The 27,352-nt window shown below is 43.8% G+C and overlaps 1 protein-coding gene across 2 annotated transcripts; it reads right to left on the bottom strand.

The window, feature by feature from the left end:
• Positions 1 to 928: 928 nt before the first annotated feature.
• ACTA2 (actin alpha 2, smooth muscle) lies at positions 929 to 26,672 on the bottom strand. 2 transcript variants are annotated; one of them, XM_056530096.1, is made up of 9 exons: positions 26,652 to 26,672; positions 5,659 to 5,829; positions 4,992 to 5,120; positions 4,455 to 4,565; positions 3,589 to 3,673; positions 2,699 to 2,860; positions 2,417 to 2,608; positions 1,739 to 1,920; positions 929 to 1,223 (listed from the first exon to the last, which is right to left on the bottom strand). In XM_056530096.1, exons 2-9 carry the CDS (start codon positions 5,785 to 5,787, stop codon positions 1,080 to 1,082), a joined length of 1,134 nt encoding a protein of 377 aa, XP_056386071.1. In that variant the 5' UTR covers positions 5,788 to 5,829; positions 26,652 to 26,672; the 3' UTR covers positions 929 to 1,079. The 2 variants fall into 2 exon arrangements, with proteins under 2 accessions (XP_056386071.1, XP_056386072.1); XM_056530097.1 differs by lacking the exon at positions 26,652 to 26,672 and adding an exon at positions 8,728 to 8,822 and having other exon boundaries at positions 930 to 1,223.
• Positions 26,673 to 27,352: the final 680 nt, after the last annotated feature.

Consider the following 27,352-nt stretch of genomic DNA (forward strand, 5'->3'; position numbering starts at 1 on the left):
CGCGCGCGCGCCAGCTCTCTGAGACTTAAAGGGCCAGTGCACCAATGATTGGTGTCTGGCCCAATTAGCTTAATTGGCTTCCACCTGCTCCCTGGCTATATCTGATCACTTCCCCTGCACTCCCTTGCCGGATCTTGTTGCCTTGTGCCAGTGAAAGCGTTTAGTGTTGTCCAAGCCTGTGTTATCTGAACTCCTGCTATCCATCTTGACTACGAACCTTGCCGCCTGCCCCGACCTTCTGCTACGTCTGACCTTGCCTCTGCCTAGTCCTTCTGTCCCACGCCTTCTCAGCAGTCAGCGAGGTTGAGCCGTTGCTAGTGGATACGACCTGGTTGCTACTGCCGCAGCAAGACCATCCCGCTTTGCGGCGGGCTCTGGTGAAAACCAGTAGCCTCTTAGAACCGGTCCACCAGCACGGTCCACGCCAATCCCTCGCTGACACAGTGGATCCACAACCTGTGAGCCGAATCGTGACAATAATGAACACCACTGATACCACTGATACCATGGCATAGAATAAAACACCGATCCACCCCCACACTCATTCCTCCATACAAACAAATATACAATATTTACAAGACATTTTTCTTTAATACCCTTAAAAAATTTGTAAACTTTATACACTAATCTTAAATGTGAATTCCCTGGCCCAGTTGAAATAATTGTCCAAACTCTAATACCAGAATGAATAATATACAAATATACACAAACTAAATATATATATATATTTTGGCCCTGAGCTGGTTTCCCATTCCATGCCCCCGTCCCATAATAGTAGATCACTGATTTGTATGTTTTATTTGCTTCATTCATAGATCCTCCAGTAGGTGTCATTCTAACTGCATCTATCTCTACAGTATGCACACACAGACACACACACACACACGTCTGGTAAAATATAAACCACTGAATTCATTTGTAGAATAGATTAAGCTTTATTCATAACAAACAAAACAAAAAAAAAATACATTATCAAATTAGAGCCTAAGACATATTTTGGAATGAAATGGTGGCCATGTACTTGGTGTACAATTGAAGATATATCTTGAAATTGAAGACAATATAAAAGAAAAGAACATTTAAAAGCATTTGCGGTGCACAATGGAGGGGCCGGCTTCATCGTATTCTGGTTTGCTGATCCACATCTGCTGGAAGGTAGACAGGGAAGCCAGGATGGATCCACCAATCCAGACGGAGTACTTGCGTTCTGGGGGAGCTATGATCTAGATAAATAGAGAAACAAAGTCAGTGATTAAGAACGTCATGATTCTAAATGCTGCAGTTCATGTACACAGCTATATAAAGAGGTCTCAGTAGCAAAGTTGAGAAGTGATTCAACTGCTGCATTTTCAGTGCATTATAACTAAGCGCTAGGTAAATATTTACCTAGATATGTTTTACAGTATGTAAAACAACTACATACCGGACCTAAAACTGTGGTACACTGCAGAGGTAGCAGTTGCACCAGGGTCCTGTGACTGAGAGGGCCCCAAGGCACCTTTGCCCCATAGGAAGACACCAGTAGTATAAATGACAAATAGTAGACATGGGGTCCGGTTCAGATTTTGCATTAGGGCCCATACGCTACAAGTTAGGCCTCCGGGCAATAGCTTTGGACAATGCCACAAAACTATATATGGTATACTAATACTGTGGTACTATATTAATTATGGCCAAACAAGCACTGTTAAATGAATGCAAAATACTATAGAACTACAGTAATGTAAAAAACATTTACCTTAATTTTCATTGTGCTGGGAGCCAAAGCAGTGATTTCTTTTTGCATTCTGTCAGCAATGCCAGGGTACATGGTGGTACCGCCTGACAGTACATTGTTGGCATACAGATCCTTCCTGATATCAATGTCACATTTCATGATGCTGTTGTAAGTGGTTTCATGGATACCAGCAGATTCCATTCCTGTGTATTGTAATGAGTTGTATAGGTTAGTACAAAAATACTATTCACTGATATCAACCCATCAATAGAAAATAGACAGTGGTTGCTGTGACAAAATGGTGTCAACTTATAAGCAGGTGACACATGTCTAAAGCCATGCTTATTAGTTGACACCAAAAGTCCATGTCATGAAATTAACTGATATAGTTGTGCAATGACCTGTATGTTAAATTTGAAATTTGTACTTGGTATTAACCAATGTCTTAGTTTTACTCATCTCCATTAATAATTCATGAAGTTATGGGATGTTTATAGGACAAATGTCTGATATGTTCAACGATCTATACAGACATCTTCCATTCATCTGGGGATGAACAGAGTCATCTTCTAAAATATTTAGTGCTAGTTTGATGGTTGTAGTTGAAAAATGTTTTGTTAGTTAGTGCTACCTGTAAGCATATAAGAAATATAGCATCTTATAAATTTATCATAATGTAATAAAAATTAATTCACTAACCAATGAAGGAAGGCTGGAAGAGAGTTTCGGGGCAGCGGAACCTCTCATTGCCAATAGTGATGACCTGACCATCTGGAAGTTCATAGCTCTTTTCAAGGGAAGAAGAAGAGGCAGCGGTGGCCATTTCATTTTCAAAGTCCAGAGCCACGTAGCACAGCTTCTCCTTGATGTCACGGACAATTTCTCGCTCAGCTATATACAGAAGAAAAATCAATGGTTACTCTCTTGTTTCTAGTCCCTCTTGTAATTTATTATTATTTATTGTGAAACTGTTAGCCTTACCAGTAGTTACAAAAGAATAGCCACGTTCAGTCAAGATCTTCATGAGGTAGTCTGTTAGGTCACGACCAGCCAGATCAAGACGCATAATGGCATGAGGGAGGGCATAACCTTCATAAATTGGTACATTGTGGGTGACACCATCACCAGAGTCAAGTACGATACCTAGGAAAGAGGTAAATGTTGGTCAGCTTTCACCATCTATGAGTACCCATTGATATGTTTAACCTCTATGTCCATCCTATAGTAGATTTTTACAGTAACCCTTGAAGGGGATTATGCCTCAAAGTTGAAGGGGTTCTCCGGTGCTTAGACATCTTATCCCCTATCCAAAGGATAGGGGATAAGATGCCTGATCGCGGGAGTCCCACTGCTGGGGACCCCCGTGATCATGCACGCGGCACCCCATTTGTAATCAGTCCCCGGAGCGTGTTCGCTCCGGGTCTGATTACCGGTGACCACAGGGCTGATGGCGTGTGACGTCACGCTCCGCCCCTCAATGCAAGCCTACGGGAGGGGGCGTGACAGCTATCACGCCCCCTCCCATAGGCTTGCATTGGTGGTGGAGCGTGACGTCACACGGGGCGGAGGCGTGACGTCACACACCGCCGGCCGTGTGGTCGCCGGTAATCAGAACCAGAGCGAACATGCTACGGGGACTGATTACAAACGGGGTGCCGCATGCATGATTGTGGGGGTCCCCAGCGGCAGGACTCCCGCGATCAGGCATCTTATCCCCTATCTTTTGGATAGGGGATAAGATGTCTAAGCACCGGAGTACCCCTTTAAACTCATTTTCCTATTGGTTTGATTGGACTTAGAGTCACAATACGAATGGCCTTTAACTATGTAGAAGGCATGGGTATGCGATTTAAGTTCTAAATTTTACTTACCAGTTGTACGGCCAGAAGCATATAGGGATAGCACCGCCTGGATGGCAACATACATTGCTGGTACATTGAAGGTCTCAAACATAATCTGCAAGGAAAGAACATGTTGTAAAACAAAACCTTAAAGTTATATTACCTACAAAGCCCAAAAGGCTAATAATAATCAAACAACCTACAAAATTAGCCCAGAATTATATTCAAAAATTAAATCTTTATTATCAAAATAAATAAAGATTTAATAAAGATATAATATATAATAAAGATTTAATTTTTGAATATAATTCTGGGCTATAATAAGTATTTAATTTTTGAATATAATTCTGGGATAATAAAACCTTAAAGTTGTGTAACCACAGTTTGTGTAAAAGCATCTCAGGCTATGGAGATTTCCTGATAAAGAACCTACATGTAAGATAAATTATTTAAATGTATGTAGTAGAGTCAATGGCCCAGATTTATCAAACTGTGTGAAAAAAAAACTGAAGAGATTTTCCCACAGCGACCAATCACAGCTCAACTTTCACTTTACCAGAGCCCATTATGATATAAAAGCTGAGCTTTGATTGGTTGCTGTGGGGAAATCTCTACAGTTTTTCTCTCACACAGGTTGATAAATCTGGGCTAATTTTCTTTTGTCAGGGTCATAGCTGAAGGACAAGGGTAGAGCATGTTCCCTTACTGCCAAGCAAAAGGGGTGCATCAACAAGAGACTATGGCAAGTACAAGATTGAGGGATAGGACAGAAAATTAAATCATTGCATTAGGTGAAGGAAGGCCTGGCTGCCACATTTTAGCTTTTGTATTAGTTTGGGATATTCAACTTATTGGCCTAGTGGATTAAGTATGAAGTTACATTGTTAGTATCTTACCTGGGTCATCTTTTCTCTGTTTGCTTTGGGATTCAATGGAGCCTCTGTGAGAAGGGTTGGGTGTTCCTCTGGAGCCACACGCAATTCATTGTAGAAACTGTGATGCCAGATCTTCAGGAGAAAAAAAAATGATTGAAGATAATTTCTAATGGAAATAAACTGACAATCCAACACTGATCAAACTCCAGAGCCTGTCTACTATGTATAAGGCCCAAACATACTATATAGATAGTATAGGTCATTTATTCTTAGGCTCCTCATTAAAGAGGTTATCCAGGAATAGAAAAACAGAGATCATTTCTTCCAAAAACAGCTCCCGGTCTTTCTCAAGGTTGGGTGTGGTTCTGCAGCTCAGTTCCATTGAAGTCAATGGGGCCAAGTTGAAATACCTCACACAACCTAGAGACAGATAGGGAGCTTTTTTTGAGAGAAATTAGTTCTATTTTTCTATTCCTAGTTAACCCCTTTAAATTACCAACAGTAAGACATTGTTAATAATGAAAAGTATCAATCACATTGAAAACTGGTAAAATGTACCTTCTCCATGTCATCCCAGTTTGTAATGATGCCGTGTTCAATAGGGTACTTCAGTGTGAGGATACCTCTTTTGCTCTGAGCTTCATCACCAACATAGCTGTCTTTCTGACCCATACCTACCATCACACCCTGGGTAAGGAGGGAAATAACAGATTAGCATTATGTACTGTTTGGACAAGTTAAAGGGGTAGAAGCAGAAATTTAGTCCTTTTTTTCAAGTTAAAATGATCCCAAAAGCCCTATTCTATTGGCATAACATTATAATCTGACCATAGTGGTGATATAATGATATGAATGATACCCATTGTAGATAATGTATGTTCCTTGTAGTTTATCTATTCTATCTACATAACTCCAGCCAGTAGAACTGACTTTTATAATGATATATATATATATATATATATATATATCAGTCTATGTATCTATCTACACAGTCTCTATGTCTGCTAGGCCAGATGGGATCATAGGCAGTGCTATACTTTCGAAAGCCTTATGTTGTTATTTGACATCAGAATGAAAGTGGAACTGAATATGGTATATATATATATATATATATATATATATATATATATATATATATTAGAAACTACATGTGTTGCGGGTTATACTAGTTTCCTTCATAATGGAATTGAACAGACTGTTGCATCTTTCAAAGACTCCTTTTTACCTGATGCCTGGGGCGACCCACGATGGAAGGGAATACTGCTCTCGGAGCATCGTCCCCAGCGAAGCCAGCCTTACAAAGTCCAGAACCATTGTCGCACACCAATGCAGTAGTATCTTCTTCGTCGCACATTTTGTTTTGTTATAACTTACTTAAGCCTCTCAAACAAGAAACCTGTAGAGGGAAGGGAGCAGAAATACAAGTTTAAAAAAAATTAAAAAAATCTGAACATTTTAAGTATTTATTTATTATTAAAGGGTACCTTTCATCAAAAAAACTTTTGATATATTATAGATTAATGTAGGCAGAATAACTTTCCAATAGCATGTTATTAAAAAATATGCTTCTTTCTATAAAATTTTCCACTTTGAAAAAATGACCACTAGGGGTCTCCCTGCCAGTCCTTTTTTATAGATTTCAGACTCATGCTGGAGTCCTAAATCTCAGACTGCAGCCGGAACACAGACAAACTCACCACTGCTCACTGCCAGGAAGCAGTGTTGAGCTTGTCTGTGTCCTGGCTGCAGTCTGAGATTTAGAACTCCAGCATGAGTCTGAAATTTATAAAAAAAAAAAAAGGACTGGTAGGGAGACCCCTAGTGGTCATTTTTTCAAAGTGGAAAATTTAATAGAAAGAAGCATATTTTTTTAATAACATGCTATTGGAAAGTTATTCTGCATACATTAATCTATAATATATCAAAAGTTTTTTTGATGAAAGGTACACTTTAACAATTTTTTTTTTAAAGAAAGCAAATATAGATGATAAAAAACAGCTAACAAGATTGTACTGAAATATTTGAAGAACAGTGATTTAATATCACTATTTGATTTATAATGTTTAGATTTTTGCTATGATCCATAGTGGAAGGGGTTGTCTCAGAAAGCAAAAGTTTTAATGGGGTCCAGCAGCTGGGACCCTCACTTTTCTCGCCAAGCCAATCATGCTCCTCCCCTTAAGGGTCAAGCCAGACATGGATTCTCATGGACTTCCCATTCATTTCTATGAAGAGGGACTGACCATGTATAGCCATGTATCTAATATGGCCTAAAATTGCTTTGGGGCACTTGTTTTTACCTGTAAAATGTGGGTGTGAGTCATGTTTTTTTTAGGGTGAGTTTGCAATGCATTTCTATCCCTGTTGTAGTATGTGTAATTTTACTGTATGCAAAAATGTAGTCATCCATCCTATTGCAGTATATTCCAAGCAATGTGTCTTCGGCTGTTGCAAAACTACAATTCCCAGAATGCCCGGACAGCCGAAGGCTGTCCGGGCATGCTGGGAGTTGTAGTTTTGCAACAGCTGGATACACACTGTTTGGAAAACACTGCCTTATTGTGCACACCAAAAAAGTTACCATCCAGTTCTTTTTATTTTTATATAATGTAAGTCAATAGGAAATTGATTATGTATGGCAAGCAGTATCATCTGTTTTTAACATCCAGGTATAAATGTGTACATTAAACGGAAACAAATCCGCAGTGTGAACCCAGCTTTCTACTCTATAACCGAATCAAGTCCTCATTGGCAACACTAAAAGGAAAAAAAAAACTATAATAGAACAAGCCCTGTGATTCTATACTGAATGCATATGATGGGATCTTGCACAAGACTCTGCAAGAAATTCCCTATGGGGAATCCCAATGCACTTGCGCTTGCACCCTGACCACACCTTCCAGTATTATCCTTACTATTACCTTACCATATCTTGCCACTTTATGATACATTTGATATAAAAAGTCCCGACTGTAAAATAATAAAGTGGTTAAACAAACTGTAGCACATCAGGTTTCAGGAATGACTCATCGGTGTACTCTGGAAATCCCTAACAAATGTTTATTTTTGACTTAACATTTGTCGTATTCCCTTTACGAAAAATAAAAAAAATAAGAAACCCAAAAGAAATAAGATGTATAAAGTGCAAGCATGAGAAAGCAGTGTTTTGGAGCATATGCAGAAATTGCTTTCCCTGATGCCCCTCATGAATGAAGTGCCTGGCTCCAAACATCCATTTCCTAATTAGGAAATAGTCTGTCAAATGTCTGTTTTGGGAGCAGAATTCCAGGTCAGGGGTTTTGTTCGTTCAGACTCACATCCAAGACTTACTGCCAGCCAAATGTAAAAAAAAAAAAAAAAAAAAAGGTTCATCAGGGGAGGAGCTGAGAAACCCGTAGAACTTGTACAACTACTTCAAGCACAAGCCATATTTAGTCATACACCATCAACCCAATGAGGACGGTTGTAGCAGAGTTGAGTTTGGTATTTGGAATAACTCATCAAGATATTAACCTAAGGAATGCAGGGAAGTCTGATATGTTACCATCACTCAGAGAAGGTTGACTGTGCACTAATGAAACAGAAAAGAGGTACATGACAAATTCAGCTCTGCTACATAATGATCCTGTAAAAGTAGGTCCTGCCTCCTGTCAAGCTGTCTTATAGATGACAGGCCTCTATAGCAATCTGCAGACAGCCAGACCATTACTGAACATAACCATTAGCCTCTAGACCTGTGCTTACTCATATCACTGTCTAGTCACTATGCATCAGCCCACACTTATCCCTTATCGCTTCCAACATTGGTCAGATGTCAGTAAACACATCCTTTCTGTTGTACCGAGTCCCAGTTACTTCCAGGCGACAAGTGGTTAAGCATCTGTTTCCAATTGTCTTTGAGATATGTTCCCAAAGTACATGAAAAAAATAGTATAACTGCAGTTCTTAAGTGAAGGCGCTGACCTTGGAATAGAATTTAAAGATGTAGCAGTGCTGAGTTAGTCAGACAATGACTTAGAGTGAAATCTTACTTATTAGCTTAGTGCAGTCCTATGTGCAGTCATAATGAGATTTCCCCTGTGCCCTATGATAATCTAGTCTGCTTTGGCTTTAAGCAATTCCAAAAGTTCTAAGTTCTATGTATAAAGCACCAAATTCACACAAAGGAAACTAATGTAAAAAGGAAAATTGAAAGAAAAGTAATGAGAAATGATGCAGTGTCCCTTGAGGAAGCCCATACCATTGCAGAGGTAGGACAAGCTCAGTACCCTCAGAGGGACTGGGTATCACTTACCCTGACAGTGCTTTGCTGGGGTTAGCTGCTCCGGGATGGTGCACTGGAAATCTGGAACATGTTTGACTATATAGTCTGTTGGCCTGTTCCCCTCCCACCAGCTTCCCAAAGAAGGAGCACAGACAGATTTCAACCCCATCTCTCACTCTAACACATCCATATAGGGACCTCAAGACAAAAACCTCTAATCTGGGTGGATGAGGACCCTGGGTCTCTTCCATTGCATTCCATTATAGTACTTAAGAAACAGGAGGAGATTTCAACTGTGGAATATAAACAAATGTAAAAATTCAGGACAGCTGGTAAAATACTGTCATACTGTACTACTGACAGGCCGCCCCTGGCATCAAGTAAACATTCTTCCATACAGGGCAGATACTTTGTACATCTGACGGGAGAAAGGTATTGTATGCACTGTGGCTGTAGGAGTTAATATATAAATCTGTTCTCCAAAAAGGGAGTGACTCCAAACACCAGGAACACAGGAGTTGATGCTTTAACTAAACTAGGGAGCAATACCTCCAATACGGTGGAAAATAGACATAACGTCTAAGGCTATTCTGTACCCTATGTAATTATGCATTACATTTTGCGTTATTCAGATTATGTCACCTTTCTGCATTATCAGGCTAAGTTTCTACTTGTTTTTTTGTCCTGCATTTTTTGGTTTGAAAAACGCCTGAAAAAACGCCAGTGCAATTTCCTTTGTCTGGCGTTTTTTCTGGTGTTTTTCTATTTGTGTGGAAATTGCATTTTTGGCCCCTTTGGCGTTTTTTTTTTTGGTACCCAAAATTTGTAGGGTACCAAAAAAAAGGATGCAGTAGTGATGGATAAAAAATTTATTTAACAAAATTTATATTTTTTATAACGAAATTTTTATTAATTTTGAATAAAGTGTGTGTTTCTCTTTTTTTTCTCTCTTTTTTGAAATTTTTTAGGTAGTACTACTACTCCCAGCATGGAACACACTGTTCCATGATGGGAGTAGTAGAACCTGTACAAATAGACATATCGCCCAATGCGATCGTCCATAATTTAGCAGAGATGTGGAGCGGCTCTATACAGCGCTCGCATCTCTGCTCTGTACTCCGGCCAGTGATGTGAATAGAACATCACTCATTCATATTTTCCGCCCAGAGTACGGATTGGCCGGATGGTTGCAGCCAATCACAGCTCTCAGAGGGAAATAAGAATGAGTGATGTTCTATTCACAACACTGACCGGAGTATAGTGCAGAGATACGAGCGCTGTATAGAACTGCTCCGCATCTCTGCAATAGAAAGGACAATCACAGCGGATGTCAGGAGTGATACCTGCTGTGATCTGTCCTTAACTGCAGGTACTACTACTCCCAACATGGAGCACACTCTGTTCCATGTTGGGAGCTGTAGTACCTGCAGTTAAGGAAAGATCACAGTGGATGTCACTCCTGACACCCGCTGGGATCCTCCTGTATAATGTATAGATATGGTCCCCTGCACTGCCGTATATATACACCTATTCATATTTCCCACAGAGAGTTGTGATTGGCTGGAACCATCTGGCCAATCACAGCTCTCTGCGGGAAATATAAATAGTTGTATATATACGGCAGTGCAGGGGACCATAGAAGAGCAGCCGGCTGCATCTATAAATTATACAGAAGGATCACAACGGAACCCGGGGCGATCTGTCAATTAGTGCAGGTACTACTACTCCCCTCATGTTACAGTGTGTGTTCCATGCTGGGAGTAGTAGTACCCCCTAAAAAATAAAGAATAAAAAGTGAAAACACACACACACTACATTTTTATTATTGTCGGCTAAAATATAAATTTTGTTAAATACTATTTTTTCCATCACTTTTTTTTTTTTAATGGTACCCTACGAAATGTTATTAAAAAAGGTATCTCCATCACTTTTTTGGATCGCTAAAGTCCAAATGAGAATAAAAACCACATGAAAAAATGCCAAAGTTAAAATATGGCATTTTTCTTGCGTTTTTTTTAACTCCCATAGACTTCTATGGGAGAGAAACACCACGATTTCAGGGGAAAAAATGCCAGTGGCTCAACATACTGTGATTTTGCAAAACCGCCAAGGAGCTGAAAAACACAAAAGAAGAGTTAAAAAACACCAAACTGAAAAACGCTAAGTGGAAAAAGAATTTAGCAATTTCTCATTGATTTACAGCTAACATCTGGCCGCAGCGTTTTTTGGCTGAAAAAATGCCATGCAGCAGAATTGACGCTTTCCTTGGCGTTTAAAAAAAAAGAAAAAGTAGAAACTTAGCCACACTGTGCTGTGACATCATTTGACTGTATTAGTTTTTTTTTTATGCTGGCCATGGGTATATATATATATATATATATATATATATATATATATATATATATTATGACATTGCTGGTCACATTATCCCTATACTATGACATAATTGTACACACTCTCCCTATATTGTGACATTACTGTACACAGCAGTTTTCTATGGTGACATCAATGTATGGATTATCTCTATACTGTCAGTGTGAGCATTATTCATGCACAATGCCATCAGTGTGAACATTATTCTTGTACGGTGCCATCACTGTGAGCATTATTCTTGTATGATGTCATCAGTGTGAATATTATTCTTGTACGGTGTCATCAGTGTGAACATTATTCTTGTACGGTGCCATCACTGTGAACATTATTCTTGTACGATGTCATCAGTGTGAACATTATTCTTGTACGGTGCCATTACTGTGAGCATTATTCTTGTACGGTGCCATCACTGTGAGCATTATTCTTGTACTGTGCCATCACTGTGAGCATTATTCTTGTACGGTGTCATCATTGTGAACATAATTCTTATACAGTGCCATCACTGTGAGCATTATTCTTGTGCGGTGCCATTACTGTGAGCATTATTCTTGTACGGTGCCATCACTGTGAGCATTATTCTTGTACGGTGCGATCACTGTACACACTCTCCCTATATTGTGACATTACTGTACACAGCAGTTTTCTATGGTGACATCAATGTATGGATTATCTCTATACTGTCAGTGTGAGCATTATTCATGCACAATGCCATCAGTGTGAGCATTATTCATGCACAATGCCATCAGTGTGAACATTATTCTTGTACGGTGCCATCACTGTGAGCATTATTCTTGTATGATGTCATCAGTGTGAACATTATTCTTGTACGGTGTCATCAGTGTGAACATTATTCTTGTACGGTGCCATCACTGTGAGCATTATGCTTGTACGGTGCCATCACTGTGAACATTATTCTTGTACGGTGTCATCAGTGGGAACATTATTCTTGTACGGTGCCATTACTGTGAGCATTATTCTTGTACGGTGCCATCACTGTGAGCATTATTCTTGTACAGTGCCATCACTGTGAGCATTATTCCTGTACGGTGTCATCATTGTGAACATTATTCTTGTACAGTGCCATCACTGTGAGCATTATTCTTGTGCGGTGCCATTACTGTGAGCATTATCCCTGTGCTTTAGAGAGACCAAATTAATTAATAAACTTTCCCTATTCAGATCTTGCTAAAAAGTAATCACAGAGTGAGGCTTCATTCCAAGTTTTGTTATGGGGCCTAAGGGAAACTTGTTACACACCTGATACATACCGTATTCTGTTATTCATTGTTACGCCGAGCGCTCCGGGTCCCCGCTCCTCCCCGGAGCGCTCGCAGCGTCCTCGCATTTGCAGCGCCCCGGTCAGACCTGCTGACCGGGTGCGCTGCAATATCCCTCTCAGCCGGGATGCGATTCGCGATGCGGGAGGCGCCCGCTCGCGATGCGCATCCCGGCTCCCGTACCTGACTCGTTCCCCGTCTGTCTTGTCCCGGCGCGCGGCCCCGCTCCTTAGGGTGCGCGCGCGCCGGGTCTCTGCAATTTAAAGGGCCACTGCGCCACTGATTGGCGCAGCAGGCTTAATCAGTGTGTTCACCTGTGCACTCCCTACTTATACCTCACTTCCCCTGCACTCCCTCGCCGGATCTTGTTGCCATTGTGCCAGTGAAAGCGTTTCCTTGTGTGTTCCTAGCCTGTGTTCCAGACCTCCTGCCGTTGCCCCTGACTACGATCCTTGCTGCCTGCCCTGACCTTCTGCTACGTCCGACCTTGCTCTTGTCTACTCCCTTGTACCACGCCTATCTTCAGCAGTCAGAGAGGTTGAGCCGTTGCTGGTGGATACGACCTGGTTGCTACCGCCGCTGCAAGACCATCCCGCTTTGCGGCGGGTTCTGGTGAATACCAGTAGCAACTTAGAACCGGTCCACCAATACGGTCCACGCCAATCCCTCTCTGGCACAGAGGATCCACCTCCAGCCAGCCGAATCGTGACAGTAGATCCGGCCATGGATCCCGCTGAAGTCCCACTGCCAGTTGTCGCCTACCTCACCACGGTGGTTGCCCAGCAGTCACAACAGATAGCGCAACAAGGCCACCAGCTGTCTCAACTGACCGTGATGCTACAGCAGCTATTACCTCAGCTCCAGCAACCATCTCCTCTGCCAGCTCCTGCACCCCCTCCGCAGCGAGTGGCCGCTTCCGGCCTACGATTATCCTTGCCGGATAAATTTGATGGGGACTCTAAGTTTTGCCGTGGTTTTCTTTCGCAATGTTCCCTGCACTTGGAGATGATGTCGGACCAGTTTCCTACTGAAAGGTCTAAGGTGGCTTTCGTAGTCAGCCTTCTGTCTGGGAAAGCTCTGTCATGGGCCACACCGCTCTGGGACCGCAATGACCCTGTCACTGCCTCTGTACACTCCTTCTTCACGGAGATCCGAAGTGTCTTTGAGGAACCTGCCCGAGCCTCTTCTGCTGAGACTGCCCTGCTGAACCTGGTCCAGGGTAATTCTTCTGTTGGCGAGTACGCCATCCAATTCCGTACTCTTGCCTCCGAATTATCCTGGAATAATGAGGCCCTCTGCGCAACCTTTAAAAAAGGCCTATCCAGCAACATTAAAGATGTGCTGGCCGCACGAGAAATTCCTGCTAACCTGCATGAACTTATTCATCTTGCCACCCGCATTGACATGCGTTTTTCCGAAAGGCGTCAGGAGCTCCGCCAGGATATGGACTTTGTTCGCACGAGGCAGTTTCTCTCCTCGGCTCCTCTCTCCTCTGGTCCTCTGCAATCCGTTCCTGTGCCTCCCGCCGTGGAGGCTATGCAAGTTGACCGGTCTCGCTTGACACCTCAAGAGAGGACACGACGCCGCATGGAGAATCTATGCCTGTACTGTGCCGGTACCGAACACTTCTTGAAAGATTGCCCTATCCGTCCTCCCCGCCTGGAAAGACGTATGCTGACTCCGCACAAAGGTGACACAGTTCTTGATGTCAACTCTGCTTCTCCACGCCTTACTGTGCCTGTGCGGATATCTTCCTCTACCTTCTCCTTCTCTGCTATGGCCTTCTTGGATTCCGGATCTGCAGGAAATTTTATTTTGGCCTCTCTCATCAACAGCTTCAACATTCCGGTGACCAGTCTCGCCAGACCCCTCTACATCAATTCTGTTAACAACGAAAGATTGGACTGTACCGTGCGTTACCGCACGGAACCTCTCCTAATGTGCATCGGACCTCATCACGAAAAAATTGAATTTTTGGTCCTCTCCAACTGCACTTCTGAAATTCTTCTTGGATTACCGTGGCTTCAACGCCATTCCCCAACCCTTGATTGGTCCACAGGAGAAATCAAGAACTGGGGTACTTCTTGTCACAAGGACTGTCTTAAACCGGTTCCCAGTACTCCTTGCCGTGACCCTGTGGTTCCCCCTGTATCCGGTCTTCCTAACGCTTATATGGACTATGCTGACGTTTTTTGCAAAAAGCAAGCTGAGACTTTACCTCCTCACAGGCCTTATGACTGTCCTATTGACCTCCTCCCGGGCACTACTCCACCCCGGGGCAGAATCTATCCTCTGTCTGCTCCAGAGACTCTTGCCATGTCGGAGTACATCCAGGAGAATTTAAAAAAGGGGTTTATCCGCAAGTCCTCCTCCCCTGCCGGAGCTGGATTTTTTTTTGTGTCCAAAAAAGATGGCTCCCTACGTCCTTGCATTGATTACCGCGGACTTAATAAAATCACGGTAAAAAACCGCTACCCCTTACCTCTTATCTCTGAACTCTTTGATCGCTTACAAGGTGCCCATATCTTTACCAAACTGGACTTAAGAGGTGCTTATAATCTCATCCGCATCAGGGAGGGGGACGAATGGAAGACTGCATTTAACACCAGAGATGGACACTTTGAGTATCTGGTCATGCCCTTTGGCCTTTGCAACGCCCCTGCCGTCTTCCAAGACTTTGTTAATGAAATTTTTCGTGATCTCCTATATTCCTGTGTTGTGGTTTATCTGGACGATATTCTGATTTTTTCTGCCAACTTAGAAGAACACCGCCAGCATGTCCGCATGGTTCTTCAGAGACTTCGGGACAATCAACTTTATGCCAAAATAGAGAAATGTCTCTTTGAATGTCAATCTCTTCCTTTCCTAGGATACTTGGTCTCTGGCCAGGGACTACAAATGGACCCAGATAAACTCTCTGCCGTCTTAGATTGGCCACGCCCCTACGGACTCCGTGCTATCCAACGTTTTTTGGGGTTCGCCAATTATTACAGACAGTTTATTCCACACTTTTCCACTATTGTGGCTCCTATCGTGGCTTTAACCAAGAAAAATGCCAATCCTAAGTCCTGGTCTCCCCAAGCGGAAGACGCATTTAAACATCTCAAGTCTGCCTTTTCTTCTGCTCCCGTGCTCTCCAGACCTGACCCAGCTAAACCCTTCCTATTGGAGGTAGATGCCTCCTCAGTGGGAGCTGGAGCTGTCCTTCTACAAAAAAATTCTTCCGGGCATGCTGTGACTTGTGGTTTTTTTTCTAGGACCTTCTCCCCGGCGGAGAGAAATTACTCCATCGGGGATCGAGAACTATTGGCCATTAAATTGGCGCTTGAGGAATGGAGGCACCTGCTGGAGGGATCAAAATTTCCAGTTATCATATACACTGATCACAAGAATCTCTCCTATCTCCAGTCTGCCCAACGACTGAACCCTCGCCAGGCCAGGTGATCGTTATTCTTTGCCCGTTTTGACTTTGAAATTCATTTTCGCCCTGCTGACAAGAACATTAGGGCCGATGCCCTCTCTCGTTCTTCTGATGCCTCTGAAGTAGAGGTCTCTCCGCAACACATCATTCCTCCTGACTGTCTGATCTCCACTTCTCCAGCTTCCATCAGGCAAACTCCTCCAGGGAAGACCTTCGTTTCTCCACGCCAGCGTCTCAGGATTCTCAAATGGGGACACTCCTCCCACCTCGCAGGCCATGCGGGCATCAAAAAATTCTTGCAACTCATCTCTCGTTTTTATTGGTGGCCGACTCTGGAGACTGATGTTGTTGATTTTGTGCGGGCCTGTACTGTCTGTGCCCGGGATAAGACTCCTCGCCAGAAGCCTGCTGGCCTCCTTCATCCTCTGCCTGTCCCCGAACAGCCTTGGTCACAGATTGGTATGGACTTTATTACGGACTTACCCTCATCCCGTGGCAACACAGTTGTTTGGGTGGTCGTTGATCGATTTTCCAAGATGGCACATTTTATTCCTCTTCCTGGTCTTCCTTCAGCGCCTCAGTTGGCAAAGCAATTTTTTGTACACATTTTTCGCCTTCACGGTTTGCCCACGCATATCGTCTCGGATAGAGGTGTCCAATTCGTGTCTAAATTCTGGAGGGCCCTCTGTAAACAGCTCAAGATCAAATTAAACTTCTCTTCTTCTTATCATCCCCAATCCAATGGGCAAGTAGAAAGAATTAATCAGGTCCTGGGTGACTATTTACGGCATTTTGTTTCCTCCCGCCAGGATGACTGGACAGATCTTCTACCATTGGCCAAATTCTCATACAACTTCAGAGTCTCCGAATCTTCTGCTAAATCCCCATTTTTCGTGGTGTACGGCCGTCACCCTCTTCCCCCCCTCCCTACTCCCTTGCCCTCTGGTTTGCCCGCTGTGGATGAAGTGACTCGTGATCTTTCCACCATATGGAAAGAGACCCAAAATTCTCTTTTACAGGCTTCATCCCGGATGAAAAGATTTGCCGATAAGAAAAGAAGAACTCCCCCCATTTTTGCTCCCGGAGACAAGGTATGTGTTACGCCGAGCGCTCCGGGTCCCCGTTCCTCCCCGGAGCGCTCGCCTCATCTTCGTTGTTGCAGCGCCCCGGTCAGATCCACTGACCGGGTGCGCTGCGGTCCCGCCTTCAGCCGGGATGCGATTCGCGATGCGGATAGCGCCCGCTCGCGATGCGCACCCCGGTCCCCGTACCTGACTCGCTCTCCCTCGGTCCTGTCCCGGCGCGCGCGGCCCCGCTCCCTAGGGCGCGCGCGCGCCGGGTCTCTGCGATTTAAAGGGCCAGTGCACCAATGATGGTGCCTGGCCCAATCTTCCCAATTAGCTTAATTGGCTCCCACCTGTGCACTCCCCTATATCTAGTCACTTCCCCTGCACTCCCTTGCCGGATCTTGATGCACTTGTGCCTAGTGAAAGCGTTCCCTTGTCTGTTCCTAGTCCGTGTTCCTGACCTCCTGCCGTTGCCCCTGACTACGATCCTTGCCGCCTGCCCCCGACCTTCTGCTACGTCCGACCTTGCTTCTGCCTACTCCCTTGTACCTCGCCTATCTTCAGCATCTTCAGCAGCCAGAGAGGTGAGCCGTTGCTAGTGGATACGACCTGGTCACTACCGCCGCAGCAAGACCATCCCGCTTTGCGGCGGGCTCTGGTGAAAACCTGTAGTGGCTTAGAACCGGTCCACTAGCGCGGTCCTCGCCATCCCTCTCTGGCACAGAGGATCCACTACCTGCCAGCCGGCATCGTGACAGTATGGCTCTCCGCTAAATATGTCCGCTTTCGTGTCCCCAGTTACAAACTGGGACCACGCTATCTTGGCCCTTTCAAAGTCTTGTGCCAGATTAACCCTGTCTCTTATAAACTCCTTCTTCCTCCTTCTCTTCGTATTCCCAATGCCTTCCATGTCTCTCTCCTTAAACCACTCGTCATTAACCGCTTCTCTCCCAAACTTGTTTCCCCCACTCCTGTTTCCGGTTCTTCTGACGTCTTCTCCGTGAAGGAGATTCTGGCCTCCAAGACTGTCAGAAAGAAAAAAATTTTTTGGGTGGATTGGGAAGGCTGTGGCCCAGAAGAGAGATCCTGGGAACCTGAGGACAACATTCTAGACAAAAGTCTTATCCTCAGGTTCTCAGGCTCCAAGAAGAAAGGGAGACCCAAGGGGGGGGGGGGTACTGTTACGCCGAGCGCTCCGGGTCCCCGCTCCTCCCCGGAGCGCTCGCAGCATCCTCGCATTTGCAGCACCCCGGTCAGACCTGCTGACCGGGTGCGCTGCAATATCCCTCTCAGCCGGGATGCGATTCGCGATTCGCGAATACCAGTAGCAACTTAGAACCGGTCCACCAACACGGTCCACGCCAATCCCTCTCTGGCACAGAGGATCCACCTCCAGCCAGCCGAATCGTGACATTCATGGTTTCATTCTAACCCAAGATTCAAGTGCTTTAGGGCATCATCAATCTCCACAAGGCCACCATGCAATGAAATTGAGCCCATAAAGTACATGACTGACTTTAGAATTCCAAGCATGGAGTCAATCATGGTTACACCTGGTCTGGTGCCTGGTGTGTGAATGGCCCAAAAAGTCTGTTACAGACTTAGGAGTTTCAGGCTATGCTCCTGTCTCTGTGAGCTGCCTATCTCATGGACGCACTTACTCTGGATAGCAGTATCATTTGTCACTCAAAACAAAGAAGATGTGACAGATAGACTGGCCCTCTCTTGATGCTCTTACCCATTTGCTAGTATACTCAGGTGCACTCGCAGCCATAGTATTTCATGGCACTTGTTCTCATGTGGTCTTGATCACTTGCTGTCATAAAACTTCTTGTTACTCACTACCATATGTTCTATGTACGCACATCCCAGAGGATTAACACCAGGGTTTTCTTGCTAAATTTATGATTGTTTTTGTTTGTATTTAAGTTGAATCCACACATTGTTAAAAAAAAATCTGATGCCTATATATAACATGCTGAGTGCAGATATAGCAAACAAGCAGGGTCAGGCTAGAATTCCACTGAGGTTTTTCATGCAAAAATGCAGATAAAAACGCCCATTTTGCAAGTCAAGAGGGAACTGCAAAATGCTAGATCCACTTGGTGTTCTTCATTTTGGCGTTTCTTTTAATCCTATGGGCGTTTTTCAGCTCTTTTGGGCTCAGAGGCTGGTTTTCAAAGATGTCCTCAAATTCAGAGTATGGAGTTTTTTTTGGGAAGGGGGGGGGGGAATCTTGGTGTTTTCCGCCCATAGAAGTCCAAGTGAGTGAAAAAAATGCCAAGAAAAACGCCATGTGGGATTTAACTTTGGCGTTTTTGCAGGCGGTTTTTATATTTTTTGGGACTTTAGTGATCCAAAAGAGTGATGGAGATACTTTTTTGGTTAAATTTCGTAGCGTACCATTAAAAAATTTTTTTTTTAAAAGATGCAGAAGTGATGGAAAAAATTGTATTTAACAAAACTTTTTTAAAATTTTTAAACAGGGATACATTTTTGTGGGTGGTGCAGAGAACTAAAAATCTAGCCGGCAATATAAAAAATTTAGAAAGGGGCCATTTAATTATAAAAATAATATATTTTTTATCATTAATTTTGTAAAACTTTTTATTAGTAATGTATTTTAATTATATGTTTAATAAAATGTGTGTGTTTTTTTTAACGTTTTTATCTTTTTTTAATAATTAAATGTTTTAGGTAGTACTACTACTCCCAGCATGGAATAGACTGTTCCATGATGGGAGTAGTAGTACCTGTACTAATAGATAGATAGCAGCGGGTGTCACTTCTGAAACCTGCTGCGATCCTCTAGTATAAGCTATAGAATCCGTGGCCGGCCGCACTTCTCCGCTCCACTGCCCGTCACTATACCCCAGTGTGATGTGAAGTTCTCTTCACTTCACAGATTCATATTTCCAGCTGAGAGCTGTGATTGTGTTGGCCACTCACAGCACTCAGCGGCATATACGAATATAAGATAACCTCCCATCACAGTAGAGTATAGTGCGGGCAGGGAACCAGACAAGTGCGGCTGCCGCCCGCTTCTATAGCTTATACCAGAGGATCGCAGTGGGTGTCAGAAGTGACACCCACTGTGATCTGACCTTAACTGCAGGTACTACTACTCCCAACATGGAGCACATTCTGCTCATTGCTGGGAGCTGTAGTACCTGCATTAATAGAAAGATCACAACGGGTGTCAGAAGTGACACCCGGGCCATCTGTCTATTAGTACAGATACTAAAGCTTCCAATATGGAGCAGAGTGTGCTCCATGTTGGGAGAAGTAGTACCTTCAGTTAGGGACAGATCACTACAAGTGTCCCTTCTGACACCAGTTGCGATCATCCTGATGTGAATATCGGGACTCAGCTGTGCTCACGGCTACAGAGCCAGAAGAACAGGCTGACTTACAGTGAGCCTGCAATCTGTATACAGTATACACATTGCTGGCTCATTTAACCCCTTGCTGAGCTGTGCGCTATGTGCCTGCCTGGCAAGGATAGCATTAACTTACACTGTACAGTGTAAGTTAACCCATTGGGCGGTATACACTATATACAGCTATCTATAGATAGCTGTATATAGTGTATACAGAAGACGAAGAAGTCCCCTTACCTCCCTCCAGTCCCGGCTGGGTCTGTGTAGCTCTGCCCCTAGTGATGACATCATTAGGGGATGGAGCTACAGACAGGAGCCAGGCTCGTAAGGGTGTGAGGCTCTGTTCACATTGTACGTTCCCAGGCAGGGAGACTCTAGCTGTTGCTAAACTACAACTCACAGCATGCCCAGACAGCCAAAGGCTGTCTGAGTACGCTGGGAATTGTAATTTTGCAACAGTTGGAGGCACCCTGTTTGGGAAGACGTTGAAATATGACCCCCCAGCGGAGAGTGCCAAAAAATGTCCTAACCAATTTTTTGCTGATGAACTGGATTTTTTTCCTTTTACTAAAATGGTTTTACGGGGGCTGTGAGGGAGTGTAGCTAGCTAATTTTGCGGCTAACGCTAAGCCCCAGCTTAGTAATGGATTCCGTCAACAAGACGGCTTCCATTACTAAGCCTGAAAATTAAATTAAATAAAAAAATATGACACATTGGAAAAATTATTTTATTTTAAAAAAACACTACCCCACAGCCCTCATTAGCCATTTTATCAAAAGGAAAAAAAATCCAGTTTATCCGCAGTAGTCCTCCGAATTCGCCGTAATCCTCTGCATACACTGATCTGAAACGAGAAGAAAAAAGAAACACAAAAAATGGGTTAGGACATTTTTGGTGCTCTCTGCTGGGCAGAGTGTCCATAATGCAATGTCTTCCCAAACAGAGAGCCTACAATTGTTGCAAAACTACAACTTCCTAAAGCTGGAGTCTCCCTGTCTGGGAAGAAACTGGCAGAAGGATCTGTTCAGATTATACAAAATGTACAATGTAAACAGAGCCTCAGACTTACGACTCTGTCTCCCGTCTGTAGCTCTGCCCCCTAATGATGTCATCATTAGGGGCAGAGCTACACTGACCTGGCGGGGACAGGGAGCAAGGGAGGTAAGGGGATCTCCTCTTCTGTATACACTATATACAGCAATCTATAGCTGTATATTCTGTATACCATCTAAAGGGGCTATTGGAGCAGGGAGTCCGGTCAGTCTGATGACAGGATTACCTGCTCCTGTATAGTATACACGGGTACACTATGCCGCCCTATATCCTATACGGCCGGGGGAGGTGAGTAGTGATGCTGTACATCACTCCTCACCTCCTTACACTCTGTGGACCGGGCACTCAGCATCCGACCCACTAAGTGGTACCCTGAAAACAGTGAGAAAACAAATTTGGCTGTTTCCACACACCAGGAAAAAAGCTAGAAAAAAAAAAGCTGCGGCAGTTTTCTGGCAGTTTTTCCTGGCGTTTTTGCTGGTAGGAAAAAGCCTCAGTGGAATCCGAGCCTCATAGTTATAAGCCTAGGGTTTTTTTTTTTGGTGTTTTTTGAAAAACTGCCACTGCAATTTTTGAGCCAAAGTCAGAAGTGGATCCAGTAAGGAGGAGGATTATAGTTCTTCCTCTATACTGTATCTCTTATTTCTTTTAACCCCTTGGGGACGGAGCCCATTATGACCCTAAGGACAGGAGCATTTTTTGCAAATCTGACCACTGTCACTTTAAGCATTAATAACTCTGGAATGCTTTTACTTATAAATTTGATTCCGAGTTGGTTTTTTCGTGACATATTCTACTTTATGTTAGTGGTAAATTTTCGTCGATACTTGCATCCTTTCTTGGTGAAAAATTAAAAAATGTCAAGAAAAATTTGAAAATTTAGCATTTTTCTAACTTTGAAGCTCTCTGCTTATAAGGAATATGGATATTCCAAATAAATTATATATTGATTCACATATACAATATGTCTACTATATGTTTTCATCATAAAATTGATGAGTTTTTACTTTTGGAAAACATCAGAGGGCTTCAAAGTTCAGCAGCAATTTTCCAATTTTTCGCAAAGTTTTCAAAATCGTAATTTTTCAGGGACCAGTTCAGGTTTGAAGTGTATTTGAAGGGTTTTCTTGTTAGAAATACCCCATAAATGACCCCATTATAAAAACTGCACCCCCCCCCCCCCCCCCAAAGTATTCAAAATGACATTCAGTAAGTGTGTTAACCCTTTAGGTGTTTCTCAGGAATCGCAGCAAAGTGAAGGAGAAAATTCAAAATCTTCATTTTTTACACTGGCATGTTCTTGTAGACCCAGTTTTTGAATTTTTACAAGGGGTAAAAGGAAAAAAATCCTCTAAAAATTTGTAACCCAATTTCTCTCGAGTAAGAAAATACCTCATATGTTTATGTCAAGTGTACGGCGGGCGCAGTAGAGGGCTCAGAAGGGAAGGAACAACAATGGGATTTAGGAGAGTGAGTTTTTCTGAAATGGTTTTTGGGGGGCATGTCCCATTTAGGAAGCCCCTATGGTGCCAGGACAGCAAAACCTCCAACATCGCACACCCCTCAAGGAACGTAACAAGGGGTACAGTGAGCCTTAACATCCCACAGGTGTTTGACAACTTTTTGTTAAAGTCGGATGTGTAAATGAAAAAAAAATTTCCACTAAAATGCTGGTTTTTCCCCAAATTTTACTTTTTTACAAAGGGTAATAGGACAAAATGCCCCCCAAAATTTGTAACCCCATTTCTTCTGAGTATAGAAATACCCCCTGTTTGGACGTCAAGTGCACTGCGAGCGAACTACAATGCTCAGAAGAGAAGGAGCGCCATTGAGGTTTTAGAGAGATAATTTGTTTGGAATGGAAGTCGAGGGCCATGTGCATTTACAAAGCCCCACGTGGTGCCAGAACAGTGGACCCCCCCCACATGTGACCCCATTTTGGAAACTACACCCATCACGTAATGTAATAAGGGGTACAGTGAGCATTTACACCCTACTGGCGTTTGACAGATTTTTGGAACAGTGGGCTGTGCAAACAAAAAAATTTCATTTTTCATTTTCACGGACCATTGTTCCAAAAATCTGTCAGACACTTGTGGGGCGTAAATGCTCACTGTACCCCTTATTACATTCCGTGAGGGGTGTAGTTTCCAAAATGGGATCACATTATTTTTTTGGGTTTATGTCAGAACCGCTGTAAAATCAGCCACCCCTGTGTAAATCACCAATTTCGGCCTCAAATGTACATAGTGCGCTTTCACTCCTGAGCCTTGTTGTGCGCCCACAGAGCATTTTACGCCCACATATGGGGTATTTCCGTACTCAGGAGAAATTGCGTTACAAATTTTGGGGGTCTTTTTCTCCTTTTACCTCTTGTGAAAATAAAAAGTAAAGGGCAACACCAGCATGTTAGTGTAAAACATTTTTTTTTACACTAACAGGCTGGTGTAGACCCCAACTTTTCCTTTTCACAAGGGGTAAAAGGAGAAAAAGCCCCCTAAAATTTGTATTTTAATTTCTCCCGAGTACGGAGATACCCCATATGTGGCCCTAAACTGTTTCCTTGAAATACGACAGGGCTCCGAAGTGAGAGAGCGCCATGCGCATTTGAGGACTAAATTAGGGATTGCATAGGGGTGGACATAGGGGTATTCTATGCCAGTGATTCCCAAACAGGGTGCCTCCAGCTGTTGCTAAACTCCCAGCATGCCTGGACAGTCAGTGGCTGTCCGGAAATGCTGGGAGTTGTTGTTTTGCAACAGCTGGAGGCTCCGTTTTGGAAACACTGCCGTACAATAAGTTTTTCATTTTTATTGGGGGGGGGGGGAGACAGTGTAAGGGGTGTATATGTAGTGTTTAACTCTTTATTAGGTGTTAGTGTAGTGTAGTTTTTAGGGTACATTCGCACTGGCGGGTTACGGTGAGTTTCCCGCTAGGAATTTGCGCTGCGGCAAAAAAATTGCCGCAGCTCATACTTGAAGCAGGAAACTTGATGTAAACCCACCCGTGTGAATGTACCCTGTACGTTCACATGGGGGGGGGGGCAAACCTCCAGCTGTTTCAAAACTACAACTCCCAGCATGTACTGACAGACCGTGCATGCTGGGAGTTGTAGTTTTGCAACAGCTTGAGGCACACTGGTTGGAAAACCTTCAGTTAGGTTCTGTTACCTAACTCAGTATTTTCCAACCAGTGTGCCTCCAGCTGTTGCAAAACTACAATTCCCAGCATGTACTGATCACAGAAGGGCATGCTGGGAGATGTAGTTATGCAACAGCTGGTGGTACGCAACTACAACTTCCAGCATGCCGAGACAGCTGTTTTCTGTGTGGGCATGCTGGAATTTGTAGTTTTGCAACATCTGGAGTGCTACAATTTAGAGATCACTGAACAGTGATTTCCAAACTGTGGACCTCCAGATGTTGCAAAACTACAACTCCCAGCATGCCCAGACAGCAAACAGCTGTGTGGGCATGCTAGGAGTTGTAGTTTTGCAAGATCTAGAGGACAGTATAGAGATCACTGTGCAGTGGTCTCTAAACTGCAGACCTCCAGCTGTTGCAAAACTACAAATTCCAGCATGCCCACACAGCAAACAGCTGTCTGGGCATGCTGGGAGTTGTAGTTTTGCAACATCTGGAGGGCTACAGTCTAGAGACCACTATAGTGGTCTCAGACTGTAGCCCTCTAGATGTTGCTAGGCAACTACTCACCGGCTTCCGTCGCATCCAGGGAGCCGTCCTCTTCTGCCGCACGCCGCTGCAGATCTCCGTCGCCGCCAGCCGTCGCTCCGCTGCCTCCGGAGGGGTAAGTGGACTCCGGCGCCGCTCCTCTTCGTTTTCCCCGTTCTGCCCCGCCTATTGTGGGAGGGCAGGACGGGGAAAACGAAAGTAAACCCCTCCGCCCCCGATCTGCTATTGGTGGTCGTGTCTAGACCACCAATAGCAGGGATAGGAGGGGTGGCACCCGTGCCACCTCACTCCTATCACTTTAGGGGGATCGTGGGTGTCTTAGACACCCGCGATCCCCCTTCTATTCCGGGTCACCAGGTCACCATAGACCCGTAATGACCCGGAATCGGCACAAATCGCAAGTGTGAATTCACTTGCGATTTGCGGCTATCGCCGACATGGGGGGGGTTCTAATGACCCCCCTGGGCATTTGCACGGGGTGCCTACTGATAGATATCAGCAGTCACCCCGGCCCCGTCCCCGCCCGGCGCGGCGGGGGCCGAAATTCCCACGGGCGTATGGGTACGCTCTTCGTCCTTAAGTACCAGGACGCAAGGGCGTATGCTGATGACAGATTTCCTTCAGTAAAAGTAGTAATAGTAGTAGTAGTTACACCTGGTCTCTGTTTTACCATATAAGAAGACATCAGTATTATAAATGGCACATGGTAGGTGGAGCCCCTTTTACAGATCCTGCCATGGCTCCCAGGAGCTTCAGGCTGTGCACACTAGTATAGTAATGTTTCATTCCTAAAGGCTTGCCGATGCCTATGTTATCATGTTCCTAAAACTGTTTGTCGAGATGTACATTAGAAGTATGAATACATAATACTGTATTGTCTGACCTCCAAACTGTGAGGAGTGAACAAAGAAAGTGATGGATCTACTGTTGTTTACTAAAAAGATCTCATCTCTGACGCTCAGTTCTCACCAAGTAGGTATGCCTGCAATGTTCTCCACAAGCAATAAACTTTTTGCCCATGTCCTTATACTAGTCTTACGTTATTGGCATTATTCTTCTGTCAAATAGTTCCATAGTTTAATAGTTACATAAAGTTGAGAAAAGACACAGGCTTATCCAGTACAGTGGTCCCTCAAGTTACAATATTATTTGGTTCTGGGACGACCATTGTATGTTGAAACCATTGTATGTTGAGACCAGAACTCTATTGAAACCTGTTAATTGGTTCTAAAGGCACCAAAATGTCATCCAAAAATAGGAAAAAGTGAGGATTAAAGAAAAATAAATAGATAACTAATATAGATAAAGCAAATTCCTTACATATAAAAGTAAGAAAGATCTGCTGGGAGCTGTATATCACTGTCTATGTCAGTGTTTCCCAAGCAGGGAGCCTCTAGCTGTTGCAAAACTACAACTCCCAGCATGCTGGGAGTTGTAGTTTTGCAACAGCTGGGGGCACCCTGCTTGGGAAACACTGGCCTATGTAGAGGACAGGAGCTTTTTCAGGGTCCTGTACAGTGCACGCAGTGTCCTAAAAAAGTAACATGGAGTCGCCCTCACCTGGTGTCCAAAGGAGCAGGTAACCCTGGTACAGGTAAAGAGTACAGAACATGTAGTACCTCCCTGTACTGTAGGGGGCGCTACCAGACACCAGTCAGTGCACACGCTTCAGTAACTACACGTGTTGTACCAGTGAATGCCCATTATGATTGGTCAGTTCTTCCAGCCATTGACACGTTTCACAGATCTGGACTGTCCGTACATTGTATGTTGAGTCTGGTTTCAACTTACAATGGTCCAGAAAAGACCATTGTATGTTGAAACTATTGAATGTTGAGGCCATTGTAAGTTGAGGGATCACTGTACCTACAAATTGTAATATCCAGGAGTCATACAATGATCAAGGAAGTTGACAGTAAGTAAAGCATGACGCTAACTCATTTAATGGAAATAATGTAGAAAGAGCCACCAAATGGTATTAAAGTGGTACTCCGGTGAAAACCTTTTTTCTTTTAAATCAACTGGTGGCAGAAAGTTAAACATATTTGTAAATTACTTCTATAAAAAAATCTTAATCCTTCCAGTACTTATTAGCTGCTGAATGCTACAGAGGAAATTCCTTTCTTTTTGGAACACTGATGACATCTTGAACACAGTGCTCTCTGCTGACATCTCTGTCCATTTTAGCAACCATGCATAGCAGATGTATGCTAAGGGCAGCATGGGGGCTCAGTGGTTAGCACTGCTGCCTTGCAGTGCTGGGGACTTGGGTTCAAATCCCACTAAGGACAACAATAAATAAAGCGTTATTATTATTATAATAACGTCAGCAGAGGGAACTGTGGTCGTGATGTCATCAGAGAGCGTTCCAAAAAAGAAAAGAATTTCCTC

This window comes from Hyla sarda, chromosome 7, assembly GCF_029499605.1.
Source record: "Hyla sarda isolate aHylSar1 chromosome 7, aHylSar1.hap1, whole genome shotgun sequence".
Lineage (NCBI taxonomy): Eukaryota > Metazoa > Chordata > Amphibia > Anura > Hylidae > Hyla > Hyla sarda.

What these genes read in the sequence shown, in the direction of transcription:
- ACTA2 (XM_056530096.1), bottom strand. Translation starts at nt 5,787, where the DNA reads ATGTGCGACGAAGAAGATACTACTGCATTGGTGTGCGACAATGGTTCT. An exon ending in ACTGGGATGACATGGAGAAG is followed by an intron (nt 4,566 to 4,991) that starts GTACATTTTACC and finishes TTTCTCCTGAAG; the next exon opens with ATCTGGCATCACAGTTTCTA. An exon ending in CTTCCAGCCTTCCTTCATTG is followed by an intron (nt 1,921 to 2,416) that starts GTTAGTGAATTA and finishes TACAATACACAG; the next exon opens with GAATGGAATCTGCTGGTATC.